This window comes from Fusarium flagelliforme (genome assembly GCF_020744385.1).
Source record: "Fusarium flagelliforme strain FIESC 12 MPI-CAGE-AA-0113 chromosome Unknown B0J16scaffold_3, whole genome shotgun sequence".
Lineage (NCBI taxonomy): Eukaryota > Fungi > Ascomycota > Sordariomycetes > Hypocreales > Nectriaceae > Fusarium > Fusarium flagelliforme.
In genome coordinates this window covers 3729790-3757559 of record NW_025763505.1, presented here as the reverse complement: position 1 = coordinate 3757559, position 27770 = coordinate 3729790, and the positions used below count along the sequence as shown (strand labels likewise).

The window sequence follows — 27770 nt, the reverse complement described above, 5'->3', positions numbered from 1 at the left end:
AACATTGAAAGTGCAATGACATGCAATATGCACCCAAAAGTCAGCGACCGTTAATGCCCAACCCCAAGACGCCCATGAAAAGAGAAAGCAAAACCAGTGGTATCGAGAAGAAACGCCATGCGCTCATGACACGCTTTGCTATGCAATGCATTCGCAACCCTTAAAGAAGAATGTGTATGAATCAAGCATTGATGCAGCAGAATGCGCCGAGAAGATGCTGTTGTGAATTGGTTCGTGAAAATCATTGTGCCGAGCGACCAGTTTACTGGGTGGCCGCTACGCACCAGTGGCGGTGGAATGCCCATGCACTCTTCTGACACTCCTTACTGCAGTATTTGGTGCGTCGGCAGCGGCGGCATTTTGCAAATTGACGGGTGTACTCCTCCCATTTACCGCACTGGTAGTAAGCACACTGGCGGATGCCGCCACGAGTATCATCTTTGCGGCAGAGGTTTCTCATGACAACACCAGCCCAATACTGCATGTCAGTACTGTGGTAGCGTACTGTGAACTTCTCGACGAGAGGGAAGAGGTTGAAGTCATTGGAAAGCAGATACTCTTCGTCATCAGCATCTTCATCGTAGACCTCAGGAACGTCCTCATCCTCGTCCATAGCGGTGATGTCCTTGTCAATAGCAGCAAGCTCCTTGCCGATCTTGAGACGCGGGACAAGGTGGCTCTTTTGGAAATAGGAGCGAAGACCACAGTACTTGGAGACGTATGCAAGAAGCTGCAGAGACATAAGCACGTCTTCCTCCCGAGGCATAGCGGCAACCATCTGGGGGTTGGGAACAAAGTTGCGGTCGAGGAGATATCGAGGGACGGTGGTCGCAGCCAGAGGAGGCTGTGGAGGTGTGGTCATGGCAGGGCGGTTAGGTGAGAGTCCAATCGCAGGCACTGGTGTCGGAGCGTTGTTGTTAACAATGCTTCCATCCATGGGACTACGGTGGTTGATGTTGAAGGTGCTGGCATCCTGATGGGTCTCGGAGACTGTTGGCGTAGCCAAGTCAAGGGCTGTGCCACCAAGCATGGTATCACCATCCTCCATGGTGATATCCTGAATACCAACGGCTGATTGCAGGTTATCGGTACCGGTCATCTCTGTCTCAGGGGACTCATCTGAAGGCATACTATCACCGTTAATGTCATCAGCATCGGCAGTCGAGTTCTGATGGCGGATCGATGGGCGTCGGCGAGATCGACCTGATGGGCCGAGGGCGGATGCTGGGCGAACGGTGGGCGAGCGCATCTGCGGAGGTGGCAATGGTGTTGTTGGCGATGTCGGCTGGGAAGCGTGATCTGTAGAGCCAAATGGGGCCATTGAAGCAAGACGGTCGATATCACGAACGGGTCTCACGAAACCCTCGACAGTCTCAGTGGCCGGGACTGCAGTTGCAAGGGGCTGCATGGTCTGACGAGGGGCCGAGGTCGTGGCGTGACGGCCTTCAAGCCCTCTCAGGGGCTGATGGCGAGCTGAACCCCAGGATGTAGAACGTTCTGAAGCAGATTGAGGCCATTGAGAACCACTCATAGCAGTATCTAAAGATTGTTGCTGCTGAGGATGAGTTTGGGGAGCGGCAGTGGATGGTCCTGCGTAAGAGGCTGAAACATCGATGGAAGGCGGCGGACCGTGACGACGAGATCGCTGTTCGGTAGATTCGACACGAGAACCAGAACGAGGGCCAAAGGGCGAAGCACCTGCGGTTGCTGATGATGAAGATGACGCTGAAGCGGAGGCTGATGCTGATGCTGAATTGGATGAGGAAGCCTTAGGGGTCGAGCGGTGCTCGTGGCCTCGGTGACGATGATGATCGTAGTTCTGCTTCTGTTTCGCTTCTTCGGCCTTCTCGCGGCATTTGTCGACAGCCTTGGTGTAGTTATCGAGGATGGTAGCGATGACAGGGACCATGTCGGCTTCAACGACACGGGTGCGGACGTTCTCCGTGCCTCGAACACCAATATTGACGACGCACTGGAAAGCAAGATTCCATTTCCACATTCCCATCATGTCCTTACTACGGCCTTGCTTGAGAATGCAGACGAGGCGCTCGATACCTCCATCGACGGTGAGGATGTCGCGGATGCGAGCCGAGGATGTGGTGAGATAGGCGAGATGGTTGAGCGAGTTGATGAGGGGGAGGGTCGAAGTGCAATCGAGAGCACGGCGATCATACAAGGCGGTAGTAATACCGACAGACGCCTTGTTGACATTGGGGATACTAAAGTTGACTTCCCTCATGTTTGTGGTTGATGGCGATGGCCAACAGTCGAAGGGGAGGTTTTCGGAGTATGGTATGGGAGGGATTATTCAGGGTCCCAAATTGTCGAGGTGGTGTGGCGACCTGAAGCCTGATTACAGAGAGTCTGGCCAGATTCGTAACGTGGAAAAGACAACACGAGAGGATGCGAGGTCGAATGACGATGAGGAAAAACCCCTCGATGGGGGACTGGCCAAGTAGAAGCGAGTCGGGCAGAGTTTTGAGGTTATCGTAACGGTTCGTGACGCGGTGGAGCGGATTGACGCAGGATTACTCGTGAGTACCTTTAAACAGGGGAACGATTTCCAGCGACCAGAGACAAGATTTCGAAGGTATGCGGATAGGGAGTTGTTACAGCAACAGTGATCAAGAAGAGAAAAGGAAGATGAAAAGGAGGATATGCTGAAGATGGCGTTGGAGCGGCTGGAGGTGTTTGGTCTGAGTTGATGAATGAGATGGGATGGGATGGGAGAAGGACGGGAGAAAAGACGGGAGTGGAGTGGAGAGAGTTGAGTGAGAGTGAGTGAGAGGCTGGGCTGGTTTGGTTTTAGGCGGGTTTGGGATACCCAGGCATTCGGCCGATGGCAGCCCAGCAGTGGACAGTACAGAAGGGGAGGCCGAATTAGGCGGGCGTACCAGGGGCAGATGTTCTCTTTGGCGGGTTTTTGGGGCCTAGAAGTGGAAGAAATGGGGGAGGTCTGTGTCCCGAATGGATAGGTGCGTGAGGTGTGTGGCGGTGGAGGGACCCGACACCTGATGAGCTGCAGCAAGAGCTTGACTGTATTTGTATTGTATGGATTGTAGTGAGGGTATTGAGACAAGATGATGTCGAGATGAGATATAGTTTTGTTTCGTTTTGTTTACAGTGTAAACCGTCAAGCTGATGAGACAATCGAAGCTTGATGGAAATGGATAGAGTTATGATTGTAAAGAGACTCGAAGATGGCTTGGAGCCTGTAGCGGAAATAGGCACCTATACAAATGGCCACTACAAGGGAAAATTGGATATCCAGTACCTGCCCGAGGTGCCCTCCATCAACTGTTACAGCGCACAGCTAGCGCTCTCACTAGTCAATAAATGAATCCAATTGAATATACACACACAAACACAGTAGATAAAATGCCCTCATCCAGTCAGCAATTGATGCCCTGGTCGAAATTATTTTTCCGTTCTCGTACTGAGTTATTATTACTCGCCTCCTCCAGCTGCAGGAGGATGGATAGTGGATCGTCTGCGAAATCATATGAATGGTCTGAATCGATGGCGAAAACCACCTACCACTATTGAAACTCGGCGATGGCGAGACTACGACAAAGCCAAGCTGATGTATGAGCTTCTGCCTGACTAAGGTGAGTCAAGCTCAAGCAAGCTGAAGAAGCTCGTACACTCAAGAGGCCCAATACCTGGCACCTTGTTGACAGCTGAAATGAAAAGAATATGCAGTGCCTTGGATCTTGGTAATATTAAAGCAGGCTGCATCGCCATTTGGTGAGGTTGGGACAGGAGCTTTGATTTTGATTACATACGGCCACTGGTGGAATTGTTTCAGGCGTAGCTGGAGACGACAGGGGGCATGCTCTCCCTTGCGCGCCATTCGCATTTATTGCTCAGTCATGTCTGTTACTACTTACGTATGTCAAATACATACTGTAAGATCTTTATCACATTATTCGGATCCGACTCCCCGGGAATACTCTCGAGCATAGTCCTTTGTTGAGGGGGTTCATCAGAGAGCTTTGATCCAGAGTCAGACCAGAACAAAAGATTGATGGGAAAGCTTTGGCTGACGCCAAGCCTGATAATGACTGATATGAGGATTGTAGCTTTGATAGCTTAGTAGACAGCATGATACCACGACGCATGAATAACCTTGACGGACACCTGTATGGACAAAATATCAAGCACAATCCTTCCAGACCGACAGTAACAATACAATATTTTACTACTCTTTTCGAGACAAGCCAAGCTTGTCAAAGTAGTCGAGTAGCTCTTGCATGACCATTTCTGATGTAGCGGGTGGCTTGCTTTGTATGCGGGTGAAACACACAACGTTGTACCGTAACATTGTGAAGTGAATAATGAATGAAATGGAGCCAGACAATCTCCGCATTACTTCTGAGTCAACACTTACTGATACTGAAGATGTCAAACTGTAACTGTGACCGCAATTGTAGTTAGTCTAGAGGGAATTCCATTCCGAGTCATCTCGTTATGCAAAACCCATCACGAGACCGCTCTCTCAATGTCATGTCCATGATCATTTGCATGTCCACGAGATGAGCTTGTGTCGGGCCGCCGGCCAAGGAAGCTAATTACCTTGAAAGCGGCTGCGCTTGGGGCATTTTGGTTCGGCTTTGAACCCCCACGTACCGGATTTGCATCGATTTGTTAGTAATTGGGGGGCATTCAAATCGCCATTGGCGGCTATCATACGAATATGATTGTAAATATTCAGAGTTGCGGTCTGCTTCAAGAAGAAAGTACGTGAATCACAAGACTCTCAATAATATTTTTCAATGCACAGTGAGGGACTTTTTTGCGATTCATAGGACAGTATCTGTCATGGAACAACCAGGCTGCCAGGAGCATGCATAAGGATGATACTCGGCCAAGAGCCATATTGTCGGGGGCGGCGAATTCTCGAGTCTCGACTTCCCCAGGCAAGACGTATTTGGGTGATATACTGTCGATCTTTCCATGCAAATCAACGGTTTTGTCGCTCAAACTGAATCAGGTAATGATTGATGGTCTTGTCGGGAAATTTACACCTCCAATCTCATCACAGATCGCGAGTACATGTTACATGAATGTCCTACCCTGGACTCTCGGACTCTTAACTCCCAAATCCTCAAAAAGAGTCAACTCAAAAGACACAGATGAGTGCTTCACTTAATTTTAGTCCAATAGTCTCAAGAAATGCTTTGCAACTATTGGTTGGAATACTGTATCAAAATATATCTCATCGGCTCTGAAACAACTCTTGTTGCCACTCGTTGAAGGTGTTTAGCCCCATACCCTTCCAGGCTTCTCAAATATTGAAATACAGTATCGCTTGTTCCTGCGCAATTTGAACTTTGTTGAGTTTACTTTGTCGAGCCTCCTCGTCATTCCCGCGTTAGAGGCTTGCACAGGCCCCGCTGAGACTGCCACGATCCCATGTCCCAATATTTTGGTCAGGATCAAGATCATAATGATTGGCTGCCCTGGCGTATCTTGCCGCTGCATCGGCGCTTAGCTTTTGCAAGCACCAACGAGATATTCGTTGGCAACGAATTGGAAGTGAACAGCAGCCAGCTGATTCAAAGGATCTAGCTAAATCAAGAAATGAATGCACTAGAAACATCAGAATCCCACGGCGGCATTAAAATGATTGATAAATCGTCATTAATAATCATTAATAGCATCGAGTCTAATCAGTGTCAGAACTCAATCAAGCTCGGATCAAAGCCAGAAATACCCAACCAACGCATTACATACAGCCCAGCAGTTAGTCGCCGCTAATTTTAGCATGCCGGAAGTACTTCATCCCAACCCAAGCTACAACAACCCATACCCACGCCATAACACCTGTAAGAATGATCAACGCAGGGTAGTATCCCACAATTGGTAGAGTGTCGTCGTCTTCGAACTCGGGGGGCGCATATGGGGTCTTGCCCACGTCCCATGCCCAACTCCAGAGGTCAAGACAAGATCCCATTCCGACGACAAACACAAACCACGTTACGCACAGGACAACCCATCCCCACCATTCTGTATCTGTATAATCCCAGTCCTCATGCGCCGGCAACGTGTTGGATGACAGACCACTGAACGACAATGGGGACTTTGCCCTGCTTGTGAGCCGTCTGCGCTGTGATGATGTCGATTTTACACTATTAAAGTAAGAGTCTGCCCCTGGTGATATCGACAAGCCCTGCCGAATCGTCGACGAACTCCCAGGTATTTGGAGCAAATCCTCCTCGTCTGTAGACGTGTATGAAGCTCCATCTTGGTCTGCAAGTGCTGTTGAACGAGCTGCGGTCTGGGAAGACGTGCCTTTTTGAGGAAGTACAGGGGCTGTGCCGAGTCCTCCAGGTAAAGGCGTAAATCCATCGACCTGCGTGCGCTGGACGCCTCTTGATGTATTGTTCAGATCCAGAGATTCTATCGGCGATGGGCTTTGGGTCTGCGCAGCAGTAGGGTCGAGTCCATACGCAGCAGCATGTGAAGTGTCGATGACCAGCGGCCGGCTCTCTCTGCGCTCACGTTGCGCTCCTCGACCAAGCAGGGCAGCTTTCCTAAGAGATCCCCGGCGTCTTCGCGTTCGTTGGTACTGTATCACACTCGCAGATGGTCGGGCAGCGGGACGAGGGGTAGTCGCAGGGGCATTGTCGTCTATCGCGCTTTCATTTTGCTCACGTCGCTTTTCCGGGGATGTTCTTAAAAAGGGGAACTTTGAAAGGATGCTTGAGTTCGACGAGTTTCTTCGATGGGATGAGGATGGCGTAGGTGAGGTATCCCGCTTGTTTTGTAGAGTGCTCTCCATCGCGAGACTGGAAGTGGGATCGCCAAGCAAAGTGGTTGCTTAGATTCGCTTTTGTAAGGGTCGAGGAAGGGTGAGAATTGGGTTTGGCATTCGGTAATTGAAGCAAGATTATCCACGGTCACAACTATGTGCCGCGAATTGGTATTATTGTCGTTCAAAGAATAGCTGCATGGCTTCCGTAGCCTTCATACGGTTTGAATATCGCGAGAGTAGAAATTATATGAATAATTGAAGCCAGGTAGAGAAGACATGAAGCTAATGACGATATCCTTGTGGCTTGCGTCCCTACTAGCCACGATAAAGGGACCTGCTGGACCGCTAGATCCAGACATGGATGCTGTGGCGTACGCTTGTGTAGCCCCTGCATCCTCCGGAGGTACCCCTGAAAAGCCCCCCCATCGGTCGGTCCGCCTCCACAACCTAATGGCTATCGGATCGCGACGTCAACGCATTCCATCTTGTCTTCTCCGTTTCTTCAAGGCTTGCGCTATTGACGAAACCAGTCTGCGCCCAAAACCTTGAACCTTCATGAAAGAATTCTCGGGTCTCTAAAACGGGTTTCCTGGAATCAATCGATCAGGTCGTCGACCTAACCGAATAAAGAGGCGCGTTATCCGAAAGCAGCAGCACATGTCGAACTATCCAGGTGCTCGTTCTTCTCAAAACCTCCGCCCGCCAAGTCTGGTTTTCCAAGGCGACAGCGACGACGATCTTGACATCGTGAACCGCGAAACGTTTACAGACGGTGGTGTTGATCACGACAACGAATCTATTGCTTTTAACCGCCAACTCAATCGTGACGCTGTCGCTCAGAACTCGGCTGCTGCGAATCTACTGATACCCTCTACGACGACTACGTCTTCCTCCTCTCTTTCACTCCCGACGATGAACGCCGAAGATGAGGCAGGGGACTCTCCTTCGTCCCCTGGGTTCAAGAACCCTTTCAACTTCCAGACACAAGTGATATCTGCAGGCCCTGTCAAGTCGGTATGTAGTCTTTCTGTCCATATCCTTGTCAATATGCTAACCCATTCCTTTACAGAACATTGGGCAACGTCGCGGACACAGATACAAGCACAGTAGTATCTCCTCCCAACATCAGATCTTCAAAGAGCCACCGCAGAGACCTCCACCTGTCCTGCCTGCTTCTCTCCCCATCCCGACCGTTCGCGAGGCATGGAAGAGCATGACAAAGGACCAGCGTGTTCACTGTTATTGGAGCATGTGCCATCTTGCTGTTGCTACATATATCTTCTTCCGCTCAGAAGGATCGCTTGCCACTACCGCTCTCTCGCATCTTGTATTTTTCGATGCTGGTAGTGCTGCTGTCTGTGTCATGGTAGATGTCCTGGGCAATTTCGAGGTTTGGCGGCGTAGCAGTATTCGGCACCCGTTTGGTCTCGAGAGAGCAGAAGTTCTTGCCGGGTTTGCCATGTCTGTTTTCCTCCTCTTCGGAGGCTTTGATCTGGTGTCACATACTCTGAAGCATTTCCTCGAGTCTCTCGGTAGCCACGAAGCTCACCATGAACACGGGCATGATGGCCCAGACGGCTCCATTGACCTTGTGTCTGCTGCTGCTATGGTGAGCACTCTCGTCTCGGCATATGGTCTCCGAAATCATGCTCGCATCGCCAAACTTATGCGTGTTTCGTACCTCGCTGCTCTACCAAGTGTACTGTCGAACCCCTTCCACTTCCTCACACTCTCTTTCTCTGCTGTCATTGCTCTTCTTCCACTCCTCTCCATCTCTCTGTACACATGGCTTGATCGCCTTATTTGTGTTGTAATCGCATTTGCCATGTTCGCCCTTGGAATGCGATTAGCCGTAGCACAAGGTCTTATGCTACTCATGTCTTATGGGGGCAATGGGGGCAACAATGGTGTCAGTGCCGTCCTTCGAGAGATCGAGACCGAGCCAAGCGTCGTTGCTATTGATGACGCACAGTTCTGGCAAGTTCATTATGGTCTTTGTATGGCCAACCTCAAGTTGAGTGTGGTCAAGGGCTATGATGAAATGTCTATCAGTAAGCTGCGGCAGCGCATCGCTGGATTGATTCAGAATAGACTGGGCGAAGGGTATGGCCATGGCGGCAGTATTCGATGGGAGGTGACGTTACAAATGAGTACAGATGGCAGCACTTGAGAGGAGATAGTGTCGTTTCGGAATGAGCCCATTTGAAGTGTATACGCTTATATATCCTGTTTATAAATATGCACATATATCTTCTTATAAATACTACTGTAATACCCCACCGGCTTGACCGTGCAGAGTGTAGGTGTTCCAAGAAAAACTGACTTCTTCAGCACAATAATGGACGAAATAATCCAGTTCATCTTAGGCCAATTTAATAAGTTTAGTAAGCTTAGGCCAATTTAGGCCAGCTCTTATGCTATTCATCTTCAAGCTTAGACTAAACTTTTCTAAAGTTCGTCTTTACAAGAGAGCGGTGATATTCTAATCAACAACCAAGTAACCATCAACTCCTACAACTCCCGTGTCATTTCTCATTAGAAGAGGCCCCAGCGACCCTGCTTGTGGTCCTTTCTAGCGCTAGATTTCGTTTGCTGGCGTTCGCGACCGTCAAGTTCTCTTAAGCTCTCCATTTTGTCGAGGACTAGCTGAAGCAGTTCCTTTCGGCGAATAACCTCTAAGTGCCGACGAATCTTGGGGTCTTCCTTGGCAAATTTCTCGATCTCTTCTTCGGATAGATGGCGGCCAAGACGGGAGTCTAGCTGCCGAGGGAAGCTGTAATAGAATTCGGAAAGCAACTCCACGTTAAGGAAGAGAACGGCAGTAGACGCTAGCTTTGTGGCAGCAGCATCGAGGAAAACCTCGGGGCAGTAGTATTTGTTCTTAGGGTCGGCACATTGCTTTGACTTAACCGCAAGAAGACGCATCTTGATGATGTCAGCCCTATCGCGCAGAAAAACGGCCTCACGTCCTGTATTTTAGACAAGATTAGCGCAGTTCCTAAGATTTTACCTAAGATTTTAGACTTCAACTTACCCTTGCTTAGAAGAGCAGCGCTGAAGCCACCGGCGCCGCTACGGTTATCGCCCTCGACGACGATAGCGCCTTTGCGGGCTTTGTCAATATAATTTATGACTTCTTTGACCTTGCGTCTTCCACCGACACTGTCTTCAAGCCTCTTGATGGCCTTCTCGCAATCCTCAAGCTCCTTCTTGAGCACACCACCAACGTGATCACGTCCTTTAGTCCACTCTCTGTCCTCGAGTTCGATCTCGAATTTATAGGGCTTAATGCAGTTTTCCACTTGGTCGCTGGTGCTATAGAATCTTTCGTTAAGAATAGTCGAGGCAGATTCCATGATGGTCTGACGAGCAAAAGGGTGGTTGGCGAAACTGGAATTGCTGATAAGGGACTCAATGTGGGCTTGAATAGAAGATGCAACCGCGGTTGTGGCCAAGCGTCCAACACCGAGCTTCGTAAGCGCGGACGCAGACGCATCTAACTGTCGGTGCCAGTAAAGAGAGTCTGCAGGTGCTTTGGGGAGATCTGCCAGGCTGTCGAGGTCGGGATTCACTGGCGAGAGATCCTCAAAGGGCTTGTTCCAATACCTAGCCGCAAGCAAATCGAGGACCTTCTGGTCCAGCTCCTGTTTGAGAAGCTCGTGCATTTGAGGACGCCCAAACTCCTCAGCAAACTCCTTGAAAGAGTGCTTGAAGGCATCCAAACTCTCTTGAAGATAGTCCGCGGCCGTAAGGTGGCGGTCATTGTATTGGACCTTGTACTCGTATGTAGCTTCCTCAAGCTCTTGTCGAATAGCATCGCTAGTGCCTTGCAGACTTGCAGACATTGTCTGCTCCAGTACATGCATAAGCTTCTTGCGGAGCGTGGAGGTTCCGAGCATACCATCAGCCCCGGGACCGAACTCGTCGGCATGGGCTTTGAAAAAGGCGTTCTCCTGCTTGAGAATTTGATCAAGGCGGTTGGTGTTGCTCATCTTGAAAAGCCCTTGGTTTTGAGGAGCCTTAGAAATCACTCCTACATAGCCCAATCTCAAGGGATACTGTTTGTCTTTAAGGATGTTTCCTCCACGAGTAGGATCGACCAGGTCCATCTTTGTAACCACTCCAATTGTCCGCTCACCCCTAGGATCAACTCTGCGAGATGCTCGGAGAGCCGTCGAATTCGCTAAATCCACATCGGCAGCGGAGATGGCAAGGATGACATTGGGTGGTTGAATATACTTATCACAAAGCTCGGCAATTTTCTGCTTCAACTCAAGAGGCTGGTTTTGTCCTACAACTTGAATGTAGCCGGGAAGATCGATTAGGGACAGATCGGGTACGTTCGGAGAGTAGACTGTAAGATGGATTGGGTCGTCAGAGACGCACTGGCTGTCTGGAACGGCAAGATTGAGGTCGGTCAGAGTTCGCTGAATTGACGAGAAGTCGGTGATGTGCCTCAGTCCAAGGTCAGGAAATTCACCGTACTCCTCTCTGGAAGATGGCGTGTTGACGAGAGTTAGCTCAATTGGTCTTCTTGTAACCATGTTGGAACCCTTTGGAAGGAATTCATGACCAACAATTGCCTCTAAGACGGAACTCTTTCCAGAGGACTGGGATCCTATGACCACGATGGAAGGAAGTGTTAAGGTGCTTGACTGTCCAACTTTCTGGAGAATGGTTCGGATCTCAATCATCTTCTTGGTGAGGAGCATCATCTGATCATCTTTAGCGGCCTGGTGAACATTCCGAGGGTCCTCTTCGTCCGACTGATCGTAGCCATAAGCAGCAGCTGAAGCACCCACCGCAGCTGCGGCACCAAACTTGCTCTGTTTCGGCTCACCACCATTGCCGCCTGGACCTCCCGAACCACCGGTGCCAATGTCCTCTTGAAGTTTTAGAATTTGTTTGACCCAATCGGGCAATTCGGCTTTCTCTTTCGTAGATTCCCATCCTCGATTTACTTGATCAGCTATATCTTTGGCACCGCCAAATAGGGTCGAAGCGGCACTCGAAACTGTATCTGTCGTGGAGTTGAATAGGTTGACTGCGAATGTACCAGCCTCTGTGACGATTAGCAATGTTCAATGTATTGTTGACGTTCTGACATACGAGCTGCTTGATATTGTACCCAGGCAAAAGCACCGATGGCCACACCGCCAAACATTGCCGGTACCCTCAGAAACTTGACCATAAGTTTAGGTAAAAACCTGGCAAAAGAGGCATTTCTTGTAGTGACAGCATTGTGGAAGGCATTTCCACCTTGCCACATTCGTTTCCGTGTCGCTCGAATCGCAGAATCGGCTTGGAGGAGACCACCTGTAGATTGACGATGCAGATGCCTGACGGGAAGAACCGCAGGTCGGCGTGGAAGAGGCCGCAGCCCTGCAGCGAGTACTCGTCCACTCATGATCGTCTTTGGCCGTACTGTGATATTTCAAGCTTAAGGTCCTGATGATAAGGGCCGACGGCTCGCCCAAGCTGATGGTGACAGTGGCCAGTACAGGCGTGCAGCATTCGAAGTTGTGTTGTGCCGCTTTTAATGGTCTGTTCACCAATGAGTTCTTGATACCATTCGTGCCGCCATCATAGGTAGGATTGAACTAATGCACGTTAGGTAATCAACCCCACTACTCTGTACACCGGAAGCTAATTGCTTATCTCCACGTGACTAGCTTATCTGTCGCAAAATTTCTGGAGGGGCGCATTTTAGGAAGTCCTCAAGTCTCAATTTCTAGCTTTAACATACGCATTCTCGCGCTCACGCCAACAAGATGGCGGTCACGAAACAAGTAAGTCAAGAGAGAATCAGAACGCACTGAAGAGAGAATTGGAACGCACCGAAGAGAGAATTGGAACGCACTGAAGTGCTAACAACCGTTATAGAAAGCGAAAGGACGTCTCGACAAGTGGTACAGACTAGCGAAAGAGAAGGGCTATCGCGCTCGAGCTGCCTTCAAACTTATCCAGCTCAACAAGAAGTATGGGTTCCTGGAGAAGAGCAGGGTCCTTCTGGATCTTTGCGCGGCACCTGGTGTAAGTTCTATGTTTCTAACTGACTTATACAAGCTGACATTCCTCTAGTCATGGCTTCAAGTAGCGGCTGAGGTAATGCCTCAAGGAAGTTTAATTGTCGGTTGTGATTTGAGTCCGATCAAACCGATTCCTCGAGTCACGTCCTTCCAGTCCGATATTACCACTGCAGATTGTCGAGCGACTCTACGAAACCTCTTCAAAGGCTACCAGTGTGATACGGTCATTCACGATGGAGCGCCAAATGTTGGTACGGCCTGGAACCAAGACGCCTTCGACCAGTCCCATGGAAGTACCTCTATTCTTGCTGGTGTGATAATAGCTAACCTCCTTTTAGCTGGTCTTGCAATCTCTGAAGCTCGCGGTGGAGTTTCTCAAGCCTGAAGGAACATTTGTTACAAAAGTCTTCCGGTCAAAGGACTACAACCCTCTCCTATGGGTTTTCAAACAGCTCTTCGATAAAGTAGAAGCAACGAAGCCATCGAGCAGTCGAGCAGTCAGTGCAGAAATTTTGTGCGTGATTTCCTACCATCCTCTGTGCTTCATGTACTAACTCTGATTCCAGTGTCGTGTGTCGTGGCTTCAAGGCGCCAAAGAAGATAGATCCTCGATTCCTGGATGCCACATATGTCTTCGCTGAGCTATCAGGCCCGAATCCAAATAATGAAGCGAAAGTCTACAACCCCGAAGTCAAGAAGCGCAAACGAGATGGTTATGAGGAGGGCGACTTCACTCAGTTCAAGGAAATGCCAGCCAGCGAGTTTATCCAAACTACCGATCCTATTGCAGTCCTGGGCCAATACAACAAACTCACTTTCCAGCAACCACGCAACGGAGATGTAGCTTTGGCGGCACTTGACAAACTTCCTGAGACGACAGATGAAATTCGAAATTGCTGCTCCGACCTCCGAGTATTGGGTCGAAAGGATTTCAAGCGACTTCTCAGATGGCGCTTAAAAGTTCGTGAGATCTTTGGGTTTCAGACGAAGGAGACTCCTACTACGGAGGAGCCTGAGGAAGTCGCGGAAGTTGAGTCAATGGACGAAGAGCTCAAGATTCAGGAAGAACTGCAAAACATGAAGGACCGAGAAAATACTAAAAGGAAGCGAGAAAAGCGAAAGGAGAATGAGCGAAAACAACGCGAGGTTGTGCGCATGCAACTGAATATGACAGCTCCTATGGATATCGGAATGGAAGAAGCTGGCCCCATCGGAGAAGGCGCGATGTTTTCACTCAAGAAAGTCGACAAGACAGACGCTATGCGGAGACTGAACCGTGGCAAGATGATTGTTCCTTCCCAGGCTCCTCAGAAGCAGATAGACAGCGGTCTTGGCTCATCTGGGGAGACAGATGACGAGAGTGATCCCGAGGAGGACCGCTTGGAACGAGAGCTCGATTCGATGTACGATCAGTACAAGGAACGCAAATCTGAAGTTGACGCCAAGTATCGAGCGAAGAAGTCTCGCAAGGAGCATGGCGACGATGAATGGGAGGGCTTATCTGGCGAAGAGGCCGATGAGAAGAACGACTCCTCTGATCTCGAAGAAGACGATTCCTCTGATGATGACGAAGATGCGGCCCCCTCAAAGGGACTCATTCGTGATCTGGATTCTTCAAAGGGAGCCAATGGGCTTTCTAAGAGGGCCACAAATTTCTTCAATCAGGACATCTTCCAAGGCATCACAGGCATTGTGCCTGAAGAAGAGGAGTCTGCCGAAGATAGTGCGGATGAGGAGATCAACCGAGATGCAGCAGCTATCGTCGCTCAACAGACCAAAGCTCGTAGAGTCGAAACCCCTACTGTCAAGCCTGCCAAGACCAAGGAAGCTACTGTTGACTCTGATTCCGACATGGAAGGCAATGAGGGTGGCTTCGAGGTTGTAAAACGGGACGAAGAGGATGATTGGGACAAGGACCAGCGAAAAGCTGATGGCAGACTTGATATCGACATCATTACTGCCGAGGCCATGACTCTCGCGCATCAACTCGCTACAGGACAGAAGACAACCCACGATGCTATTGATGATGGCTTCAACAAGTACGCCTTCCGTGACCGTGATGGTCTCCCAGACTGGTTTGTTGAGGACGAGGGACGACACGACAGGCTCCAGAAGCCCATCACCAAGGCCGCGGCACAGGCTATCAAGGAGAAAATGCGAGCCTTCAATGCTCGTCCTATCAAGAAGGTGCGCGAGGCCAAGGCTCGCAAGAAGTTCAAGGCCGCGCAACAGCTGGAGAAGCTCAAGAAGAAGTCCGATATGCTCAACAACGACGAGAACATGACAGAGAAGGAGAAGGCGGACAGCATTGGGCGACTTATGGCCAGGGCACAGAAGAAGAAACCAACAAAGCAGGCGGCCAAGCTTGTCGTGGCTCGTGGTCTCAACCGTGGTATCAAGGGACGTCCCAAGGGTGTCAAGGGCCGCTACAGAATTGTGGATCCTCGTATGAAGAAGGAGTTGCGAGCGCAGAAGAGGATCAAGAAGAGGAACTAATCTCTTGCTTCGATTCGGTGTATGGGAATAGATATGGCATTTTAATTTTATTCTCTATTTGGAGTTGGTTTAGTCTGCATATTGTTTCTCAGGCTTACATCGCGAACGAATGTCGATGTGGGATATAGGGGGCCTGTGAAATCCAAGTCGTACCTGTTTGGGATTTATATCAGCATCGCATGGAAAAGTACAAGAATATTGAATTTTTATTACCAGTAATTGACAGCTAGGACGAATCCTTCGTCCTCTTCGGCGCATGATTGTAGAACTTTGTGATACCTTGAAATGTGAACATCTTGAACGTGGACTGAGGAGCGAGACTGGACTTACCACATGGCTGGAAGGTATAGCATGTCTCCAGGATTCAGTGTTACTCGTAGAGGTCGAGCAAGATGTGAAAATTTTGTAGCGTTCTGCTCAGGCCTATCTGGATCCCAAATAGCAAAAGGAACAGACTCTTTGTTAGAGTCCATCTCAAGCTGCATGCCATCGTCTCCCCGCTTGTATGTTGCGGGCTTCAGAGGCTGCTCGTTGACACAAGGGTGGCAGAGTGAAGGTAGTAGAACAAAGTGCTTTCTTCCCAAAACTTGAACATATATGTTCTCGTAGTTGTCCTTGTGCATGGCCGTTACTGACTTAGAGTTGCCAATCCATAGATTGACAGCATCAGGATCTTTGCCGAGCGCTATTCTTGCAAAAGGAACATCTTTTGGTACGTCTGAAAATAGACTTATATACTCGTCACGGAGATTGTCATTCTCTGTAGCATTGCTTAGTGCAGTCTCATTGTAGTGAATATAGTCGAACTTACGAGTTTGGGCATATCGGACTTCAGCATCGGCAGGAAATTCAGGGTCCGTCTCCTGGCGAGCTACATACTCGAGTAATTCTTCGAAAGGCTGATCCTCATAGTGAGGTTTAGCAAAAACTAGAGACTCTTCGCCAGGAGGAACCGTAGGCATGTCAGCATTACTATTGTGAGTTAGTGACGACATTCGTATTGGATTTTCATGTCTCAGACAGTAAGACATACCCATGTGGCGTGACAGCAACGTTCACGTATTGACCCTTCAAAGCAGAGAGCAGATACGCAGAGTTCCACTCCCGACATGCTTTCCACGAGGAAGCTCCGCCTCTTACGACGAAGGGTGTGTTGCGAGCGACGTATCGCATGAACTCGAGCGGACTGGGCTCATCGTGAAACTCATCGATCACATTGCTGTTGAGTTCATTGAAGGTAGAGATGAGATTCTCAATGGACTTGTCTGCAGAGAAGGATACTTCCCCAGAAGTATTTTCTGGGTTAATATCGGACATTTCGTATGGGTTGCGCTACTCACTTGAGGCTGTAGGCGTATTTTGAGTGAAGATAGACGGGGTGAGTCGATGGTGGAGTGAGTTGATAATGAGTGGACAGAAAATTGCCCACACAAAACTCCATACATCGTCGCCCAATGACTTTTATTCAAGCCCAATGTCATTGAGAAAGAGAATAGTATTGTAGTAACAGCTCAGACATAATAAAGCATATCCTGGAATTACAACTAATAACTACAATAGTCTTTATGGTAAGAGTTAACAATCAGTACCACCATATTCTTACAGATTTTATAGAATAATGACCTAGCTTTCTTCTCTTTAAATCCAACATTTTAACTATACCTACCTATACAAACACTAACAGCCACAGGCAAAGCTAGGGACTAATATGTTGCCCGTTTCCAAGCAGCATTGCCCCTTATTTACAACCATAATGAGACGAAATATTATAATTGCTCTCACTAAGTACTCAGAACCTGGCAGTTGCTCGGAGGAACTGTTCCATTCTTGTCTGCCAATTCGCAATATCAATGCCATGCATGCCTAGGCGCTAAGGTCAGACACAATGACTTCTGAGGCTGAATAGATAGACGCCATGTCTTACGCTTGAGACAAATCCCAGGTATTGATTGGCATCCCCATCCCTTGCTAACCGTGGCTGGAAGAGCTGGAACCTCCGGAATGGAAACCACATGGCAACTGCATGGCTTAGTAGCTAGGTCGGTAGAGATTTGGAAAGGATTGCCGGTGTTAGTGGTTTATAAGCTGACAGGCTTATGGCACCTGTGGAGCTGGAAACAAATTGAGGTGTTCACGATGAAGTTGCTTTTGTAAACTTCCCAATCAGAAATATTTCGACGGGTAACAAGGTCATGGGTTTGAAGTGGTTTCCAGAATAGGACGAAAGGGCGGCATGAAGTGCATTTCCTTGCTTCAAGGGGCCACGGGCTCAATTAGCAGAAGATGAACATGGAGGAGGATGATTGAAAGACCTGAATATCGGCCAACTAATTCTTTTGTGTTGCCAAACTGGTCGACGCCTAAATTGATTCTGTGCAACCGCCAAGCATCACAAGCTTTAAGTGGGAAGAGAAACAAGACGGAAGCCGAATGGATCTGGAATGGAATGGATGGGACGTTCAGTGGATCTGTAGCTAACCTTCTAGGGGGGTCTCGGGGGACACGGGATGCGCTGCAATGGAACCTGGTCCAGTGCAGATCCAGGTTCCTGGGCTGGACTTTCTTTTGGTTCCATTCAAGATTCTATTAATTCTTTCTGGAGACGTAGAAACATCTGATTCTTTTTCGCACATCGCCGTTGTACGTGTATTGTTTTAGTATCCAAAACAGCATGGATATTCTCCATCTCTGTCTAGGTGCCTGGTTCTTCCCTCATATCCTGAACTGAACTGAATCAAGGTTCCTTCTTAAAACGTGAGAGACAAGACACTACCTTCCATGCCCGCAGTTCTTATTCGTACACGGGCCTCTCCCGCCAATGGAAACAGCAAGAGGGGAGAGCCCTTAGCGGCTTGATTGATCTCCCTTCCACTTTCCATTCCCGGAATACTTGGTCCAACCCATCCCCCAACTTGTCGGGACATTCATTAGCAATTCCCAATTGAGTCTCTGGTTTCGTTGCTTCTGTCTTTTCAGTGCAATAAATAGAGATGTACGTACTTTACAGGCAGTGTCTGGGTACCTACCTACAGTACTAACTTGATCCCCACATTCATGCACTTTAGAGTTTTGACTTCTGGCTTTTGACTTGGATTCTGGACTTTAGATCCAGGGCAACTGCTTGGTAGACTAGCATCGCGCCTTGTTGTCATAGCTTCGGGTTGATCCAGTCCTAACTTGTATTCCAGGCAGGTACGGATAGCTTTTTAGCTTCCCATCTAGCCATCCCACTTTCCTTGGTGTCGGTCCTTTTTTTACGTCCTTCATCAACCCCATCGTTCATCCCATCTCATACATACCTACACATTAAGCTCAAACCCAAACCTCCCGCATCTGCTTTACGTTTACCGTACATAACGTCTTCATCCTACCTGCTACCTCCAGTGAGCCACATCACAGATCCTGGGTAGTATTGGTCTTAAACCCTGACCTTGTCCTCCCGACTTCAAGCGCCGAACTTGGTCAAAGTCTCGTGACCCGATCTGCGCTGCATTTGCATCTGCATCTGGCCCTAAACTGGCCTGACTTGATCTGTCGACAATCGACGTCCGTGGGAATCGCTAACACGAGCCTCAACGCGCCCCTGGTCGCTACTGCGGTCCTGGTTCTACTTCTCCAACGCTCGCTCTGCTGAGCATCGTCTGTTCTTCTCAGGCGGCGCTGCCCGCCTTGGTCGAACCATTGCCAGCAATATCCATACCTAGGTAGGTACTTCCAGGTATTTACTTCGACAGACGTTTTAGTCCATGTCACGCCAGCCAAGTTTCAGGATATTCAGAAGCCATTGCTTCATCTCGGCCCCCAACCAAATCGACCCTTTGCTCTCACACTTTACATATTCGCACATGGGACATTAGGCGACTCGAATCTTACCTACCGTCCTCATGATCTGGTACTTCCTGTACCCACTCCGAGGGTCAGTCTTATTTACCCCGATGCACTCCGTCCCTACCCTTCCGTCCCGTTCCCCTTCTTCCGTCCTCAACTCATATCTCGTCGCAGAACAACGGAAGCTCCGGTCCTAGCACCTACTCACCCTGTCCGACGAGCTCTGCATCGATATGGATCATATGCCGCCAGTCATGTTGTCACGACGCTCCTCGTCTCGGTGGTCGTGGCTACCATGCTAATTTATCCTATTCCCTATCTCTTCACAAGCGACTACGTCAATGGCGCTTCTAATCTACCTCACCATGCTTGGACTGTCGCCCAGCCGCTGCCCTATGGCGCAACAATCCACCCCGATGTAATGATGCGTTCTATCTGGGTTCATGGCAGTTACATGCAGGCATTGAAGCAAGATCTACTTGTCTCTGCTTTGGAGCTGCAGAACGAATTACTTGGAAGCACTGAGAGCTTTAGCCCCATCCGGGCCCGGAATGTTGCCCGTTCTTTACCTGAACCTGGTGCTGATCTTTCTACGACGCAACGAGATGCTTTCCACGCCATCAATGGCCTAAATAACCAGTCCTGGTTCTTCCACTCGCCACTTCAATACTGGGATTGCATTGAAGAGAATATTCTGCTTGACCCTAATATCCTGGCAACCGTCAACGATAAAAAGACCCAGTCCACGTCGGTCAACGTCACACTCAGACATTCCATCGTCTTTAGCGGGAAAAGGTTTGAGGAACGGCGTCTTGTTGCCGCTGATGCTCTTGTTATCACATTGATCTATCTAAGAGACTCGCCTGTCGGTGAACAATGGGAGAGGAAAGCCTCCTTGCTCCCAGACAAGGTGTCCAGCAAATGGGATATTTACCCGGCTGATGGTCGGTCCACCTCGAGCCAGCTCTACGAATTTCAGTTCCGTCCTATATCAGGCCAAGATACGGCCATTCTAGCTATTGCATATGGTCTGACTGCTATCTATTTCCTTATGAGCTTGTCCAAATTAAGAGCTTTCAAGTCCAAATTTGGTCTCATCCTTACGGTCATTTCTCAGATCGGATTTTCCGTCATGTCCAGTTTCACAATTTGCGCTATCTTCCGACTCGATTTGTCACGAATCCCCAGAGCAGCCTATCCATTAGTTGTTCTCTCGATGAGTATTGAAAACATATTTAGACTCATCAATGCCGTTATCATCACGCCTGCTGAGGACTCAACAAGCAATCGTATTGGCCAGGCGTTTGGAGAAACTGCGCATACAGCTATCGCTAGCTCGTTGCAGAATGTCTTCCTGTTGTTGGTGCTCTCTCGCTGGGTGTCCCCCGGTGTTTCAGCTTTCTGCATGTTTGTCGCCGTCGCGATTGGGTTCGATCTTTTTTACCTTTCAACCTTCTTTCTATCCGTTCTTAGCGTTGACGTTAGACGAACGGAGCTCAGCGATGCGCTTGCGAAGGCTTCAATGCGCCATCATCGTGGCGAGTCTGATTTCAGACCTCGAGGAACATGGGAGCTTGTGCTTCAAGGTAAAGCGACTTTGTCGACACGGATCGCGGGCACTATCATCATGCTTGGCTTCATCCTTATCGCCCAGTGGCATTTCTTCGAGGCCGATGCGATTCTCAACTTCTTCAAACACTTGTACAGAGGGCACGATGCTTTGGAAAACAACAACTCACCACAAACCTCCCTTGACTCCATCCATCAGGCCCGAAGCCCAAAGTCCTGGCTCAGACTACAAGATCATGAGACAGCCCAGGAGATCATCAGCATCATCAAACCCACAGCCCACAGCTACGTTGCGAGGGTCTATGAGCCCGTTGTATTCGTCATGAAGGGCTCGGATCGTATGCCTCATTACAAGGAACCGACTCTGCTCCCAGCACTTTACGACTTCATCAATCATCAGCTCACGCGATTTGTCGTTATCATTCTAGTAGTCATTGCTGGCGTTCGGCTGCTTACAAGCTTCCTATTGTGGGAAGACGAAGCTGACGGGGACGATCGGCATTCCGACACAGATCCAACCTTGGACGTCAAGTCTTTCCATGGAGGCCATGCCTTGGACATAGCAATGCTGACAGCTGCACCTGATGGCCGTATTGTGTCGGTTGGTCTAGACCGTGCAATTCGCGTCTGGGACGCCCGCTCAGGCAGCCTACATTACACGATCGCCAAAGGCGAGGGGTCGGAGGATGCACCCTTCCCGGTTCTGGCTATGGCTACGGATGATAACTCGAGATGGTTGGCCATATTATCTCCTTACAAAATAGCTTTATGGAACCTCAAGGAGAACGTCTGGGGACCTTCGATAGATGTGAACCTTCAAGGTCAGAAGACAGAGGCCTTCTTTTTTGGCTCTTCTGATCCAAACAGGGTCATCCCTAGACTAATACTAGTGCGTCGCAATGGAACATTGACTGAGTACATGCCGGATGCAGGCGAGGGAGCAGACTATGGCATCTGTCGAAGCCCCTTGACCTGCGTTCGCCCGCTAATAGGGAAAAGTAAGGATTTTCTACAATTCAATGTTGGCTGTCGTACTGATTCAATGGCTTTGATAGGAAGTAAGCAGGCAGCTCCTCTGGTCGCCATCATCACAGCATCTCGACGTGGCTGCGTTCATGCAGCAACCAAGGAAACACTGACTTGGAACTCTCGAAGTGTGCAGCTGGAAGGGATTGAGCACGACGAAGTTCATCAAGTTGTGCCTCTCGCTTCATTAGGACTCTTCCTGATCGCTGGAAGAAGCCGAGTTCATCTTGTCGACATGGAAGATTACGGCCTTGTGCATACGTTCTCGACCGAGCGGATGACCCAACGTTCCCTGCAGAGCGCCTTCTTCAGTCGCTCATCGTCGCAGCTAGGAGCTGATGGGCTCTCCTGGTTTATCTTGTGTTATACCAGTGCAGAGACCGGCGATTGTGTAGTACAAAGCTTTGTCCCTCGAGAAGAGCACGAAATGATTCATTACCAAAATCCCGCGGCACCATCTACTAGAGGTTGGTGTACCTGGGAATCTGCCAAGGAAACGAAGAGGCATATATCGAACCCTGGTTCATGGAGTGTTCTGTCTGATGGCAGTGTTGTGGGTATACGGCAAAAGTCGAATAGGGCTCTTGTTACCCAAACCAATGGGCAGCGAAAAACGGAAGGTCTTCGGCACCGATCACCACGAAAAGAACCAGGCCGAGACTTATTTGGACGCTGGGAGATCTGGAGTGCTCCGCAGAGTGGTCATTTAAGAACCGATGAGACTCGACCCCTCTTCCAGGACGATGAAAGGGCAGGGCATCTGTTTGTAACAGAACTCGGCCCCATGATTCGAGTGGGTCAGAGATCCATTGCGTTCAGTTTTGGCAATGTGGTGAAACTGGTTACTGTTGGCGGGCACGAACGTTATGAGAGCAGTGTGACAGACAAGAGTCTTGAGAACCTGAATGTCGGAAGTAGACGTCGAAAGCCAGGCGCATTAGTGCGACCCAGGGCTTGGAGCTAGTCTACCTGACGAGAAGCACTTTGGCCTAGGAATGTTCGGAGTTTGGCTTGAGGTAATGTTATATGTTATGAATGCATATTGACTGGTTGGGGGCACATGGGCGTAAATAGGTGTCTTCTTTTTGTATCACTGTTTTAAGAGATTCCCCAAACGGAGCATATTCGAGGGAGGTGAATAGTTTTGGCATAGAAACCGGTCGGCGTAGATATCATAAATGGTTGGAAATCAATCCAGTTACTACTATAGTACAAATCATGACCACTGACATCATAATGTTTAGGTAGTCAATTTATCGTGTGGTTCAATGAGGAATTCAGCAAGCGCATTCAACCCATGTCATGGTTTCACGTTCTTCTACCAGAGTATCAAGATGCCGCAAATCCGTTTCAAGTCGATTAATAAGTCGAAAACGGGCATTGAGACGAAACGCAAATAGCAACCTCAATTGACGTCCATGTATATGCTGGAGACCTGGTGGGTCACACTGAAAACCCGGGAGTTCGGGAGAACTGCCAACCAAGAAGCACACCGCTGGTTCAAGGCATTTCTGCCTTGGCCATCTTGTCTGGAGCTGAGCGACAAGGCAAATGAGTGACGTGAAATAGGAGACTATCACCAAAACTAAAGAGGTTGGGTAAGCCCATGGTGGGTCAAATTGCGTGTAAGTCAAATCCCGATTCTCAGGCAAGGCCCGTGGGTGAATGCAGATGCAGATGCGCTAGGGCGAACTATGAATGAAAAAATCAATTGGATTTTGTGGAAGCTACGTGTCCACGAGGGCGGTCGCATGAAGAAGGCCATCCGCGATGTCGGACGGATGATGATTGAGTGGAAGATACGAGGTTGAGGAAGAAATAATAGGGGAGGTTGGGAGTACAGGGTAAGAAATGATTGGGGGATGGTCTGTATTGGACCCTACTACACGATATTAATTGATCCTGGACTGGAGCAATCGGATGACAATGATGAGAGCTGAGTTGAGTTCTGTCTCAATGTATTGAAGTAGGTTCTGAATACTCGGTCATTAGTAATGTAGGGTGTAATCAGGTATCTAGATGACAGTTTCTCCCTACGCTGCATTGAAGCCTGATAGAAGAATTGTGCAGTCAGACTCAAGCAGGTTCTGGGAAGAGGGTCACATTACCTCATAGCTGCAAGCTGTCAAAGCCCAGAGCTTGTCCATATGCATGAAATCATTACAGACGACTTTGACGTGAGGTGAGACGCTGACAGTTAAGCTGCGGGTCTGGTCTCGGGATAGTCTCCATTAAAGTGTCACTCTACTGCCAGGTGTTCCACCCTAGGGACTTAGACGTGCAGTATAGTAGGTGTGCTGAGTCACGCCTATCAATTCATCAAGCATATTCCTTGAACTTGGACTGGGCTGACCGTTGATGCCCGTTAGGTATTGCACAGTCCAACGGGCTGAGAGGGGAGATTTGCACCGGTGGAGTGATTATAAGTAATTATAGATGTTAATATAATGAATGAAAGCTCTTTGGGTAACGTTGTGACTTGTAAGTGAGACCAAATGAAGCGGATGTTGCGTATATGTAACAGGGACTCGCAACGGAAAAGCCCAAATAGGAAATTGGGAAAACGTCGAGTCGAAAAGACACGAGGAAGGAAAGATGCAGTGCTGATGGATGTCAAAACCTCCTGCCATTTATTACATTACCTACTGCCTAAATTGTCTTTCAGCTTCCAAGGGGGAAAGAGCCCAACTCATTTCCACCTGACACTGTTAATATCATGGATGCTTAATATTTTCTTTTTTCCTTTGACCTTATTTTCTTCTTCCTCACCCTTAACATTATTTACCAACCTCCTCGAAATCACCGCCCCGCCGCCTCGTCTCACTTTTTCCCATTTCGACCTTTACTACCCGTACCTATTGACCTGTTGGTTGGGTCCCTGTCGTTTTTCTTATTTTTTTTACCTTTTAGATTCGCCTACACCTAAAGTTCAGTCTCCAAGTCCTACATAGCGTGCTCGCGTTGTGCCGCGTCGGTTGAGCTCTCGTGTGGCGCGTGTTTCTTATTCATATTCAGTGCAGTCTCATCTTCAGACTTGAATCTATTAATCTACAGTCGTGTTACCAGGAGCTCGATCTGCGTATATCTGGTGATTTCTTGTCAATATCAAACATCCCTTGAGCGGCCTCCACATTGAAAGACAAAAATAGCACTGCGATATCTTCGGGTTGATCGACTTGGCACGAGCGAGGTTTTGTTTACTCACCCAACTCAACGACCATCTTCAACCAAGTCAACTAGATCAGTGGTACTCATAGAGTCACAGATCTCGTCAAATACCGACTGCTTGGAACAGAATAGAATCTTTTAAACCATCAAATACCTACGTTGCAACCACCGCGTCAGTCACCTCTCCCCCATCTTCAAACAAGCTCCCGATCAGACTAGATCTCCTACCCCGGTCAACTCCCTCAGCGTTCAGTGGTGCACTACCAATAGTGGTGCCTCTTTTGGGCTCAGGGTCCCCTGGTCTAGCTTGGCTGACCTTCTCACAGACCTGCTCTCCAAGAGAACTGCCCCAGTCGATAACCCACTGACCGTCTTGTTAAGCCTGTTGCCCACTCTGCTCACCGCCTGCCCTTGTCATTCGTTGAACCTGGAGGCGCTTCGGCTTCTGTTTGCGTGCCAACTCTCACTCCCGTCCCATATCTTCGACAGCGCGCGCGACTGGCCGGCCGTATAACAACTTTCGGACGAGCCTGCCATCCTGTCGTTTCTCCGTCATGCTCTTCGGTGTCGCTAATATTGCGTTTGTTTCCTGCTGCTAGTCTTTCGTTTGCCATCAAGCGTTCTGCTATAGTTCTGCGGTCCTTGGCACTCAATCGCATTTCGCGTTTTCTTACCTGCGTCTTATTCGTCGTCATTGTACGTTGAAGCATCCGCAGTTGATCAGCACCAGGTCCTTGATCGTTCATGCGCATGCGCCTTGGTGTGTTGTTCGTCTCTGAACTCGAAATAGGCCAATTGGTTTCAAAAACATTCCTTGGTCGATACTGCACACTTAAAGCGTCATCTGCCACTCGTTCCTGTCCCAGCGTTGTCGTTCTAGATCGTCGAATCTCATCTCATCGCTACCATCCGAACCGACCATCACCAACACGCATCGGACCCAATCACAGCTTGCCAGCTGTCGCGCGCATTCACTTTGGCTCGCTGACCCCGTCGAGTCGCACCTCTACAGACCAAGCGATAGGCTCTCGCCTTACGGTTCCTGATTTCCTTTGGCTGCCTCTCATCATTTTGCATCGTGCGAGCTGCAACAATCTGCGCTTCGCGTTGTTCCTGCTGTACGCTTTACTGCAGCTGTGGAGCTCGGTAACGGTTAGTTCAACCAACCTCCTTCTCCTTGCCTCCATGTTCTCTTTTCCTTGCTTCTCCTTCGTCGCATGTCTTGCTTCGTCTATGACGCCCCGTCACCCGTGCTTTAATTCATATGCGAGGCTATTTCCTCCCCGTCCCACGGCCCCTCTGTTGCCCTAGTTGGTAAATCATATCGAAACTAAAGCAAAACCCCTAGTCATTCGTAGACCCTTCTGCGTCTCACTCATTTATACCCAAGACCTGCATTGGAAGTGACAGCTGGGTCGCATGGCGTCCTCCGAGGTCGACCAAAAGTTTCTCGGCAAGCTGGCCAAAGCTGTCGAGAATGACAATCCTCTTCTGGCCAACATGCTCTTCAAGATTCTAGGATTGTCTCTAAACCTCGCCGAACAACTTGTTGCCGCAAAGAAGCAACGTCGACCTGACTATGAGCCTTCACCCAACGCGATACGGCGTGTGTTACGAATCATATGGCTCTCTCGAGAAGGCAAGGTGATGCTTGAGCAATACGTCTTACCAATGGTTGGAAACTATGGTGAACTCAAGGTCCTCGCTTATAAGCTTCGTGCTTCTTTCTCTCACATCTTTGCTCTCTTTGGCAACTTCCCTTCAGTCTCGCACCTAGGCAGGCAGACACCAGATGTGACGGCTGCATTGACACCACGCATGGATAAAGGAAAGGGACGTGTCGCTGATATGGAAGCTGACTCAAGACCTTCATCCGTTCAACCAACTCACCCTTTGGAAGGGGGACCTGTGCTGCCTCCCCCTGGTTTTGAGAATTTTCCGTTATCGCCAAACTTCCTCATTCCGGCCAAAGACTATTTACCTGAGGCGAAACAGCACTTCCAGGACGCCATCGAGCTTGCTGACTCGATGCTTTGGGGATCGCATTCTCTTCGCCTGTCCGTCAAGACCGAATATGCCGCGTTCTTGTATGAATGCGCTCACGATGCCGAGGGCAGTCGGAAAGTTGCCAAAGATACCATTGCGGAGGTATACGACGCTACCGAAGGAATGGACGACGACATGTTTGGTGATGCTTGCGAGCTGGTTACGGTCCTGGGCAAGATGATGAAACGTGGTCTCGGTAATAGCAGCACCCCACGTAAGGGTCCAGCTATGAATCAAAATTCGGTACCTAGAGCTGTACCTCCACCGGGAATGGAGAATCCGATATAATAGGATCCGACTAATTTCGCATGAAGATTGGTAGTCGGCCACGAAAGTGGTGACATTGACGCTGAAGCAAAGGACTGGCAGTTGCGGTACCAGCTCAGTGACACTATCAACTGACATGAGCAGGGAGTCAGGTTGTTTTTTCTTCCGTTCCCAAGAGGCACAAGAAGAGTTTGGGCAAATCCATACCCGACGGCCCGTTCCGCACCACACCACATTAGATGCCGTTTGTTCCTTGTGGAGCCATTTCATATCGACAAGATCAGCATATCTCTAATCTGATTCACTACAACACGAACTCCGTTGTCGATAGGGCAACGGTGCTACTTATTAATGGAACCCCTCTGAAAACGTTGGAAGCGCATCCCCTGGCGTCTGCTGTTTTCAGGCTCTTTCCGAAACTGATAATCAGCCTTGAGTCTTGGTCTCACCAGGACGATTTGACTCAGACTGATTACGTGCGCATTTCGTTCTTTCACTTCTGCTCTGTTATTTGATACCCTTTATCGTTCTTGGATTCTTGTCTGTATATGCACAGGGTTTCTAATCTAACCCTTTGTTATCTG

General features: G+C 49.2%; 9 protein-coding genes across 9 annotated transcripts; 4 read left to right on the top strand and 5 right to left on the bottom strand.

The window, feature by feature from the left end:
- Positions 1 to 33: 33 nt before the first annotated feature.
- Positions 34 to 2559, bottom strand: B0J16DRAFT_109298 (uncharacterized protein). Its single transcript, XM_046121416.1, has one exon. The coding sequence runs from the start codon at positions 2237 to 2239 to the stop codon at positions 263 to 265; it is 1977 nt and encodes a 658-aa protein (XP_045985087.1). The 5' UTR covers positions 2240 to 2559; the 3' UTR covers positions 34 to 262.
- Positions 2560 to 5636: 3077 nt separating this feature from the next.
- Positions 5637 to 7021, bottom strand: B0J16DRAFT_338968 (uncharacterized protein). Its single transcript, XM_046127500.1, has one exon. It carries the CDS (start codon positions 6782 to 6784, stop codon positions 5747 to 5749), a length of 1038 nt encoding a protein of 345 aa, XP_045985086.1. The 5' UTR covers positions 6785 to 7021; the 3' UTR covers positions 5637 to 5746.
- A 147-nt stretch (positions 7022 to 7168) lies between these two features.
- B0J16DRAFT_371043 (cation efflux family-domain-containing protein) lies at positions 7169 to 9065 on the top strand. Its single transcript, XM_046130386.1, has 2 exons — positions 7169 to 7771; positions 7827 to 9065. The coding sequence occupies exons 1-2, from the start codon at positions 7415 to 7417 to the stop codon at positions 8925 to 8927; spliced, it is 1458 nt and encodes a 485-aa protein (XP_045985085.1). The 5' UTR covers positions 7169 to 7414; the 3' UTR covers positions 8928 to 9065.
- On the bottom strand, positions 9066 to 12322 carry B0J16DRAFT_371042 (P-loop containing nucleoside triphosphate hydrolase protein). The gene is made up of 3 exons (XM_046130385.1): positions 11867 to 12322; positions 9792 to 11819; positions 9066 to 9726 (listed from the first exon to the last, which is right to left on the bottom strand). Exons 1-3 carry the CDS (start codon positions 12162 to 12164, stop codon positions 9293 to 9295), a joined length of 2760 nt encoding a protein of 919 aa, XP_045985084.1. The 5' UTR covers positions 12165 to 12322; the 3' UTR covers positions 9066 to 9292.
- Positions 12323 to 12528: 206 nt separating this feature from the next.
- Positions 12529 to 15518, top strand: B0J16DRAFT_397160 (Spb1 C-terminal domain-containing protein; the record flags this gene model as incomplete). The annotated part of the gene is made up of 5 exons (XM_046132304.1): positions 12529 to 12546; positions 12641 to 12790; positions 12839 to 13099; positions 13125 to 13300; positions 13353 to 15518. 5 exons carry the CDS (start codon positions 12529 to 12531, stop codon positions 15280 to 15282), a joined length of 2535 nt encoding a protein of 844 aa, XP_045985083.1. The 3' UTR covers positions 15283 to 15518.
- Positions 15281 to 16694, bottom strand: B0J16DRAFT_109249 (cupin-like domain-containing protein). Its single transcript, XM_046121412.1, has 4 exons — positions 16316 to 16694; positions 16094 to 16254; positions 15613 to 16042; positions 15281 to 15561 (listed from the first exon to the last, which is right to left on the bottom strand). Exons 1-4 carry the CDS (start codon positions 16597 to 16599, stop codon positions 15492 to 15494), a joined length of 945 nt encoding a protein of 314 aa, XP_045985082.1. The 5' UTR covers positions 16600 to 16694; the 3' UTR covers positions 15281 to 15491.
- A 2235-nt stretch (positions 16695 to 18929) lies between these two features.
- Positions 18930 to 23102, top strand: B0J16DRAFT_109201 (sterol-sensing domain of SREBP cleavage-activation-domain-containing protein). The gene is made up of 3 exons (XM_046121411.1): positions 18930 to 19198; positions 19285 to 21677; positions 21735 to 23102. Exons 1-3 carry the CDS (start codon positions 19167 to 19169, stop codon positions 22667 to 22669), a joined length of 3360 nt encoding a protein of 1119 aa, XP_045985081.1. The 5' UTR covers positions 18930 to 19166; the 3' UTR covers positions 22670 to 23102.
- Positions 23103 to 24648: 1546 nt separating this feature from the next.
- B0J16DRAFT_318804 (uncharacterized protein) lies at positions 24649 to 26060 on the bottom strand (the record flags this gene model as incomplete). The annotated part of the gene is made up of 5 exons (XM_046125476.1): positions 24649 to 24753; positions 24911 to 24926; positions 25032 to 25217; positions 25276 to 25697; positions 25878 to 26060. 5 exons carry the CDS (start codon positions 26058 to 26060, stop codon positions 24649 to 24651), a joined length of 912 nt encoding a protein of 303 aa, XP_045985080.1.
- A 90-nt stretch (positions 26061 to 26150) lies between these two features.
- Positions 26151 to 27316, top strand: B0J16DRAFT_109159 (14-3-3 domain-containing protein). Its single transcript, XM_046121410.1, has one exon. It carries the CDS (start codon positions 26293 to 26295, stop codon positions 27205 to 27207), a length of 915 nt encoding a protein of 304 aa, XP_045985079.1. The 5' UTR covers positions 26151 to 26292; the 3' UTR covers positions 27208 to 27316.
- The last annotated feature ends 454 nt before the right edge of the window (positions 27317 to 27770 follow it).

What these genes read in the sequence shown, in the direction of transcription:
- B0J16DRAFT_109298 (XM_046121416.1), bottom strand. Translation starts at nt 2,239, where the DNA reads ATGAGGGAAGTCAACTTTAGTATCCCCAATGTCAACAAGGCGTCTGTC.
- B0J16DRAFT_338968 (XM_046127500.1), bottom strand. Translation starts at nt 6,784, where the DNA reads ATGGAGAGCACTCTACAAAACAAGCGGGATACCTCACCTACGCCATCC.
- B0J16DRAFT_371043 (XM_046130386.1), top strand. Translation starts at nt 7,415, where the DNA reads ATGTCGAACTATCCAGGTGCTCGTTCTTCTCAAAACCTCCGCCCGCCA. An exon ending in CTGCAGGCCCTGTCAAGTCG is followed by an intron (nt 7,772 to 7,826) that starts GTATGTAGTCTT and finishes ATTCCTTTACAG; the next exon opens with AACATTGGGCAACGTCGCGG.
- B0J16DRAFT_371042 (XM_046130385.1), bottom strand. Translation starts at nt 12,164, where the DNA reads ATGAGTGGACGAGTACTCGCTGCAGGGCTGCGGCCTCTTCCACGCCGA. An exon ending in GGTACAATATCAAGCAGCTC is followed by an intron (nt 11,820 to 11,866) that starts GTATGTCAGAAC and finishes TAATCGTCACAG; the next exon opens with AGGCTGGTACATTCGCAGTC. An exon ending in CGCTGCTCTTCTAAGCAAGG is followed by an intron (nt 9,727 to 9,791) that starts GTAAGTTGAAGT and finishes TCTAAAATACAG; the next exon opens with GACGTGAGGCCGTTTTTCTG.
- B0J16DRAFT_109249 (XM_046121412.1), bottom strand. Translation starts at nt 16,599, where the DNA reads ATGTCCGATATTAACCCAGAAAATACTTCTGGGGAAGTATCCTTCTCT. An exon ending in GTTGCTGTCACGCCACATGG is followed by an intron (nt 16,255 to 16,315) that starts GTATGTCTTACT and finishes AACTCACAATAG; the next exon opens with TAATGCTGACATGCCTACGG. An exon ending in CTATACCTTCCAGCCATGTG is followed by an intron (nt 15,562 to 15,612) that starts GTAAGTCCAGTC and finishes TCACATTTCAAG; the next exon opens with GTATCACAAAGTTCTACAAT.
- B0J16DRAFT_109201 (XM_046121411.1), top strand. Translation starts at nt 19,167, where the DNA reads ATGATCTGGTACTTCCTGTACCCACTCCGAGG. An exon ending in TTCCTGTACCCACTCCGAGG is followed by an intron (nt 19,199 to 19,284) that starts GTCAGTCTTATT and finishes ATCTCGTCGCAG; the next exon opens with AACAACGGAAGCTCCGGTCC. An exon ending in TCGCCCGCTAATAGGGAAAA is followed by an intron (nt 21,678 to 21,734) that starts GTAAGGATTTTC and finishes TGGCTTTGATAG; the next exon opens with GAAGTAAGCAGGCAGCTCCT.
- B0J16DRAFT_109159 (XM_046121410.1), top strand. Translation starts at nt 26,293, where the DNA reads ATGGCGTCCTCCGAGGTCGACCAAAAGTTTCTCGGCAAGCTGGCCAAA.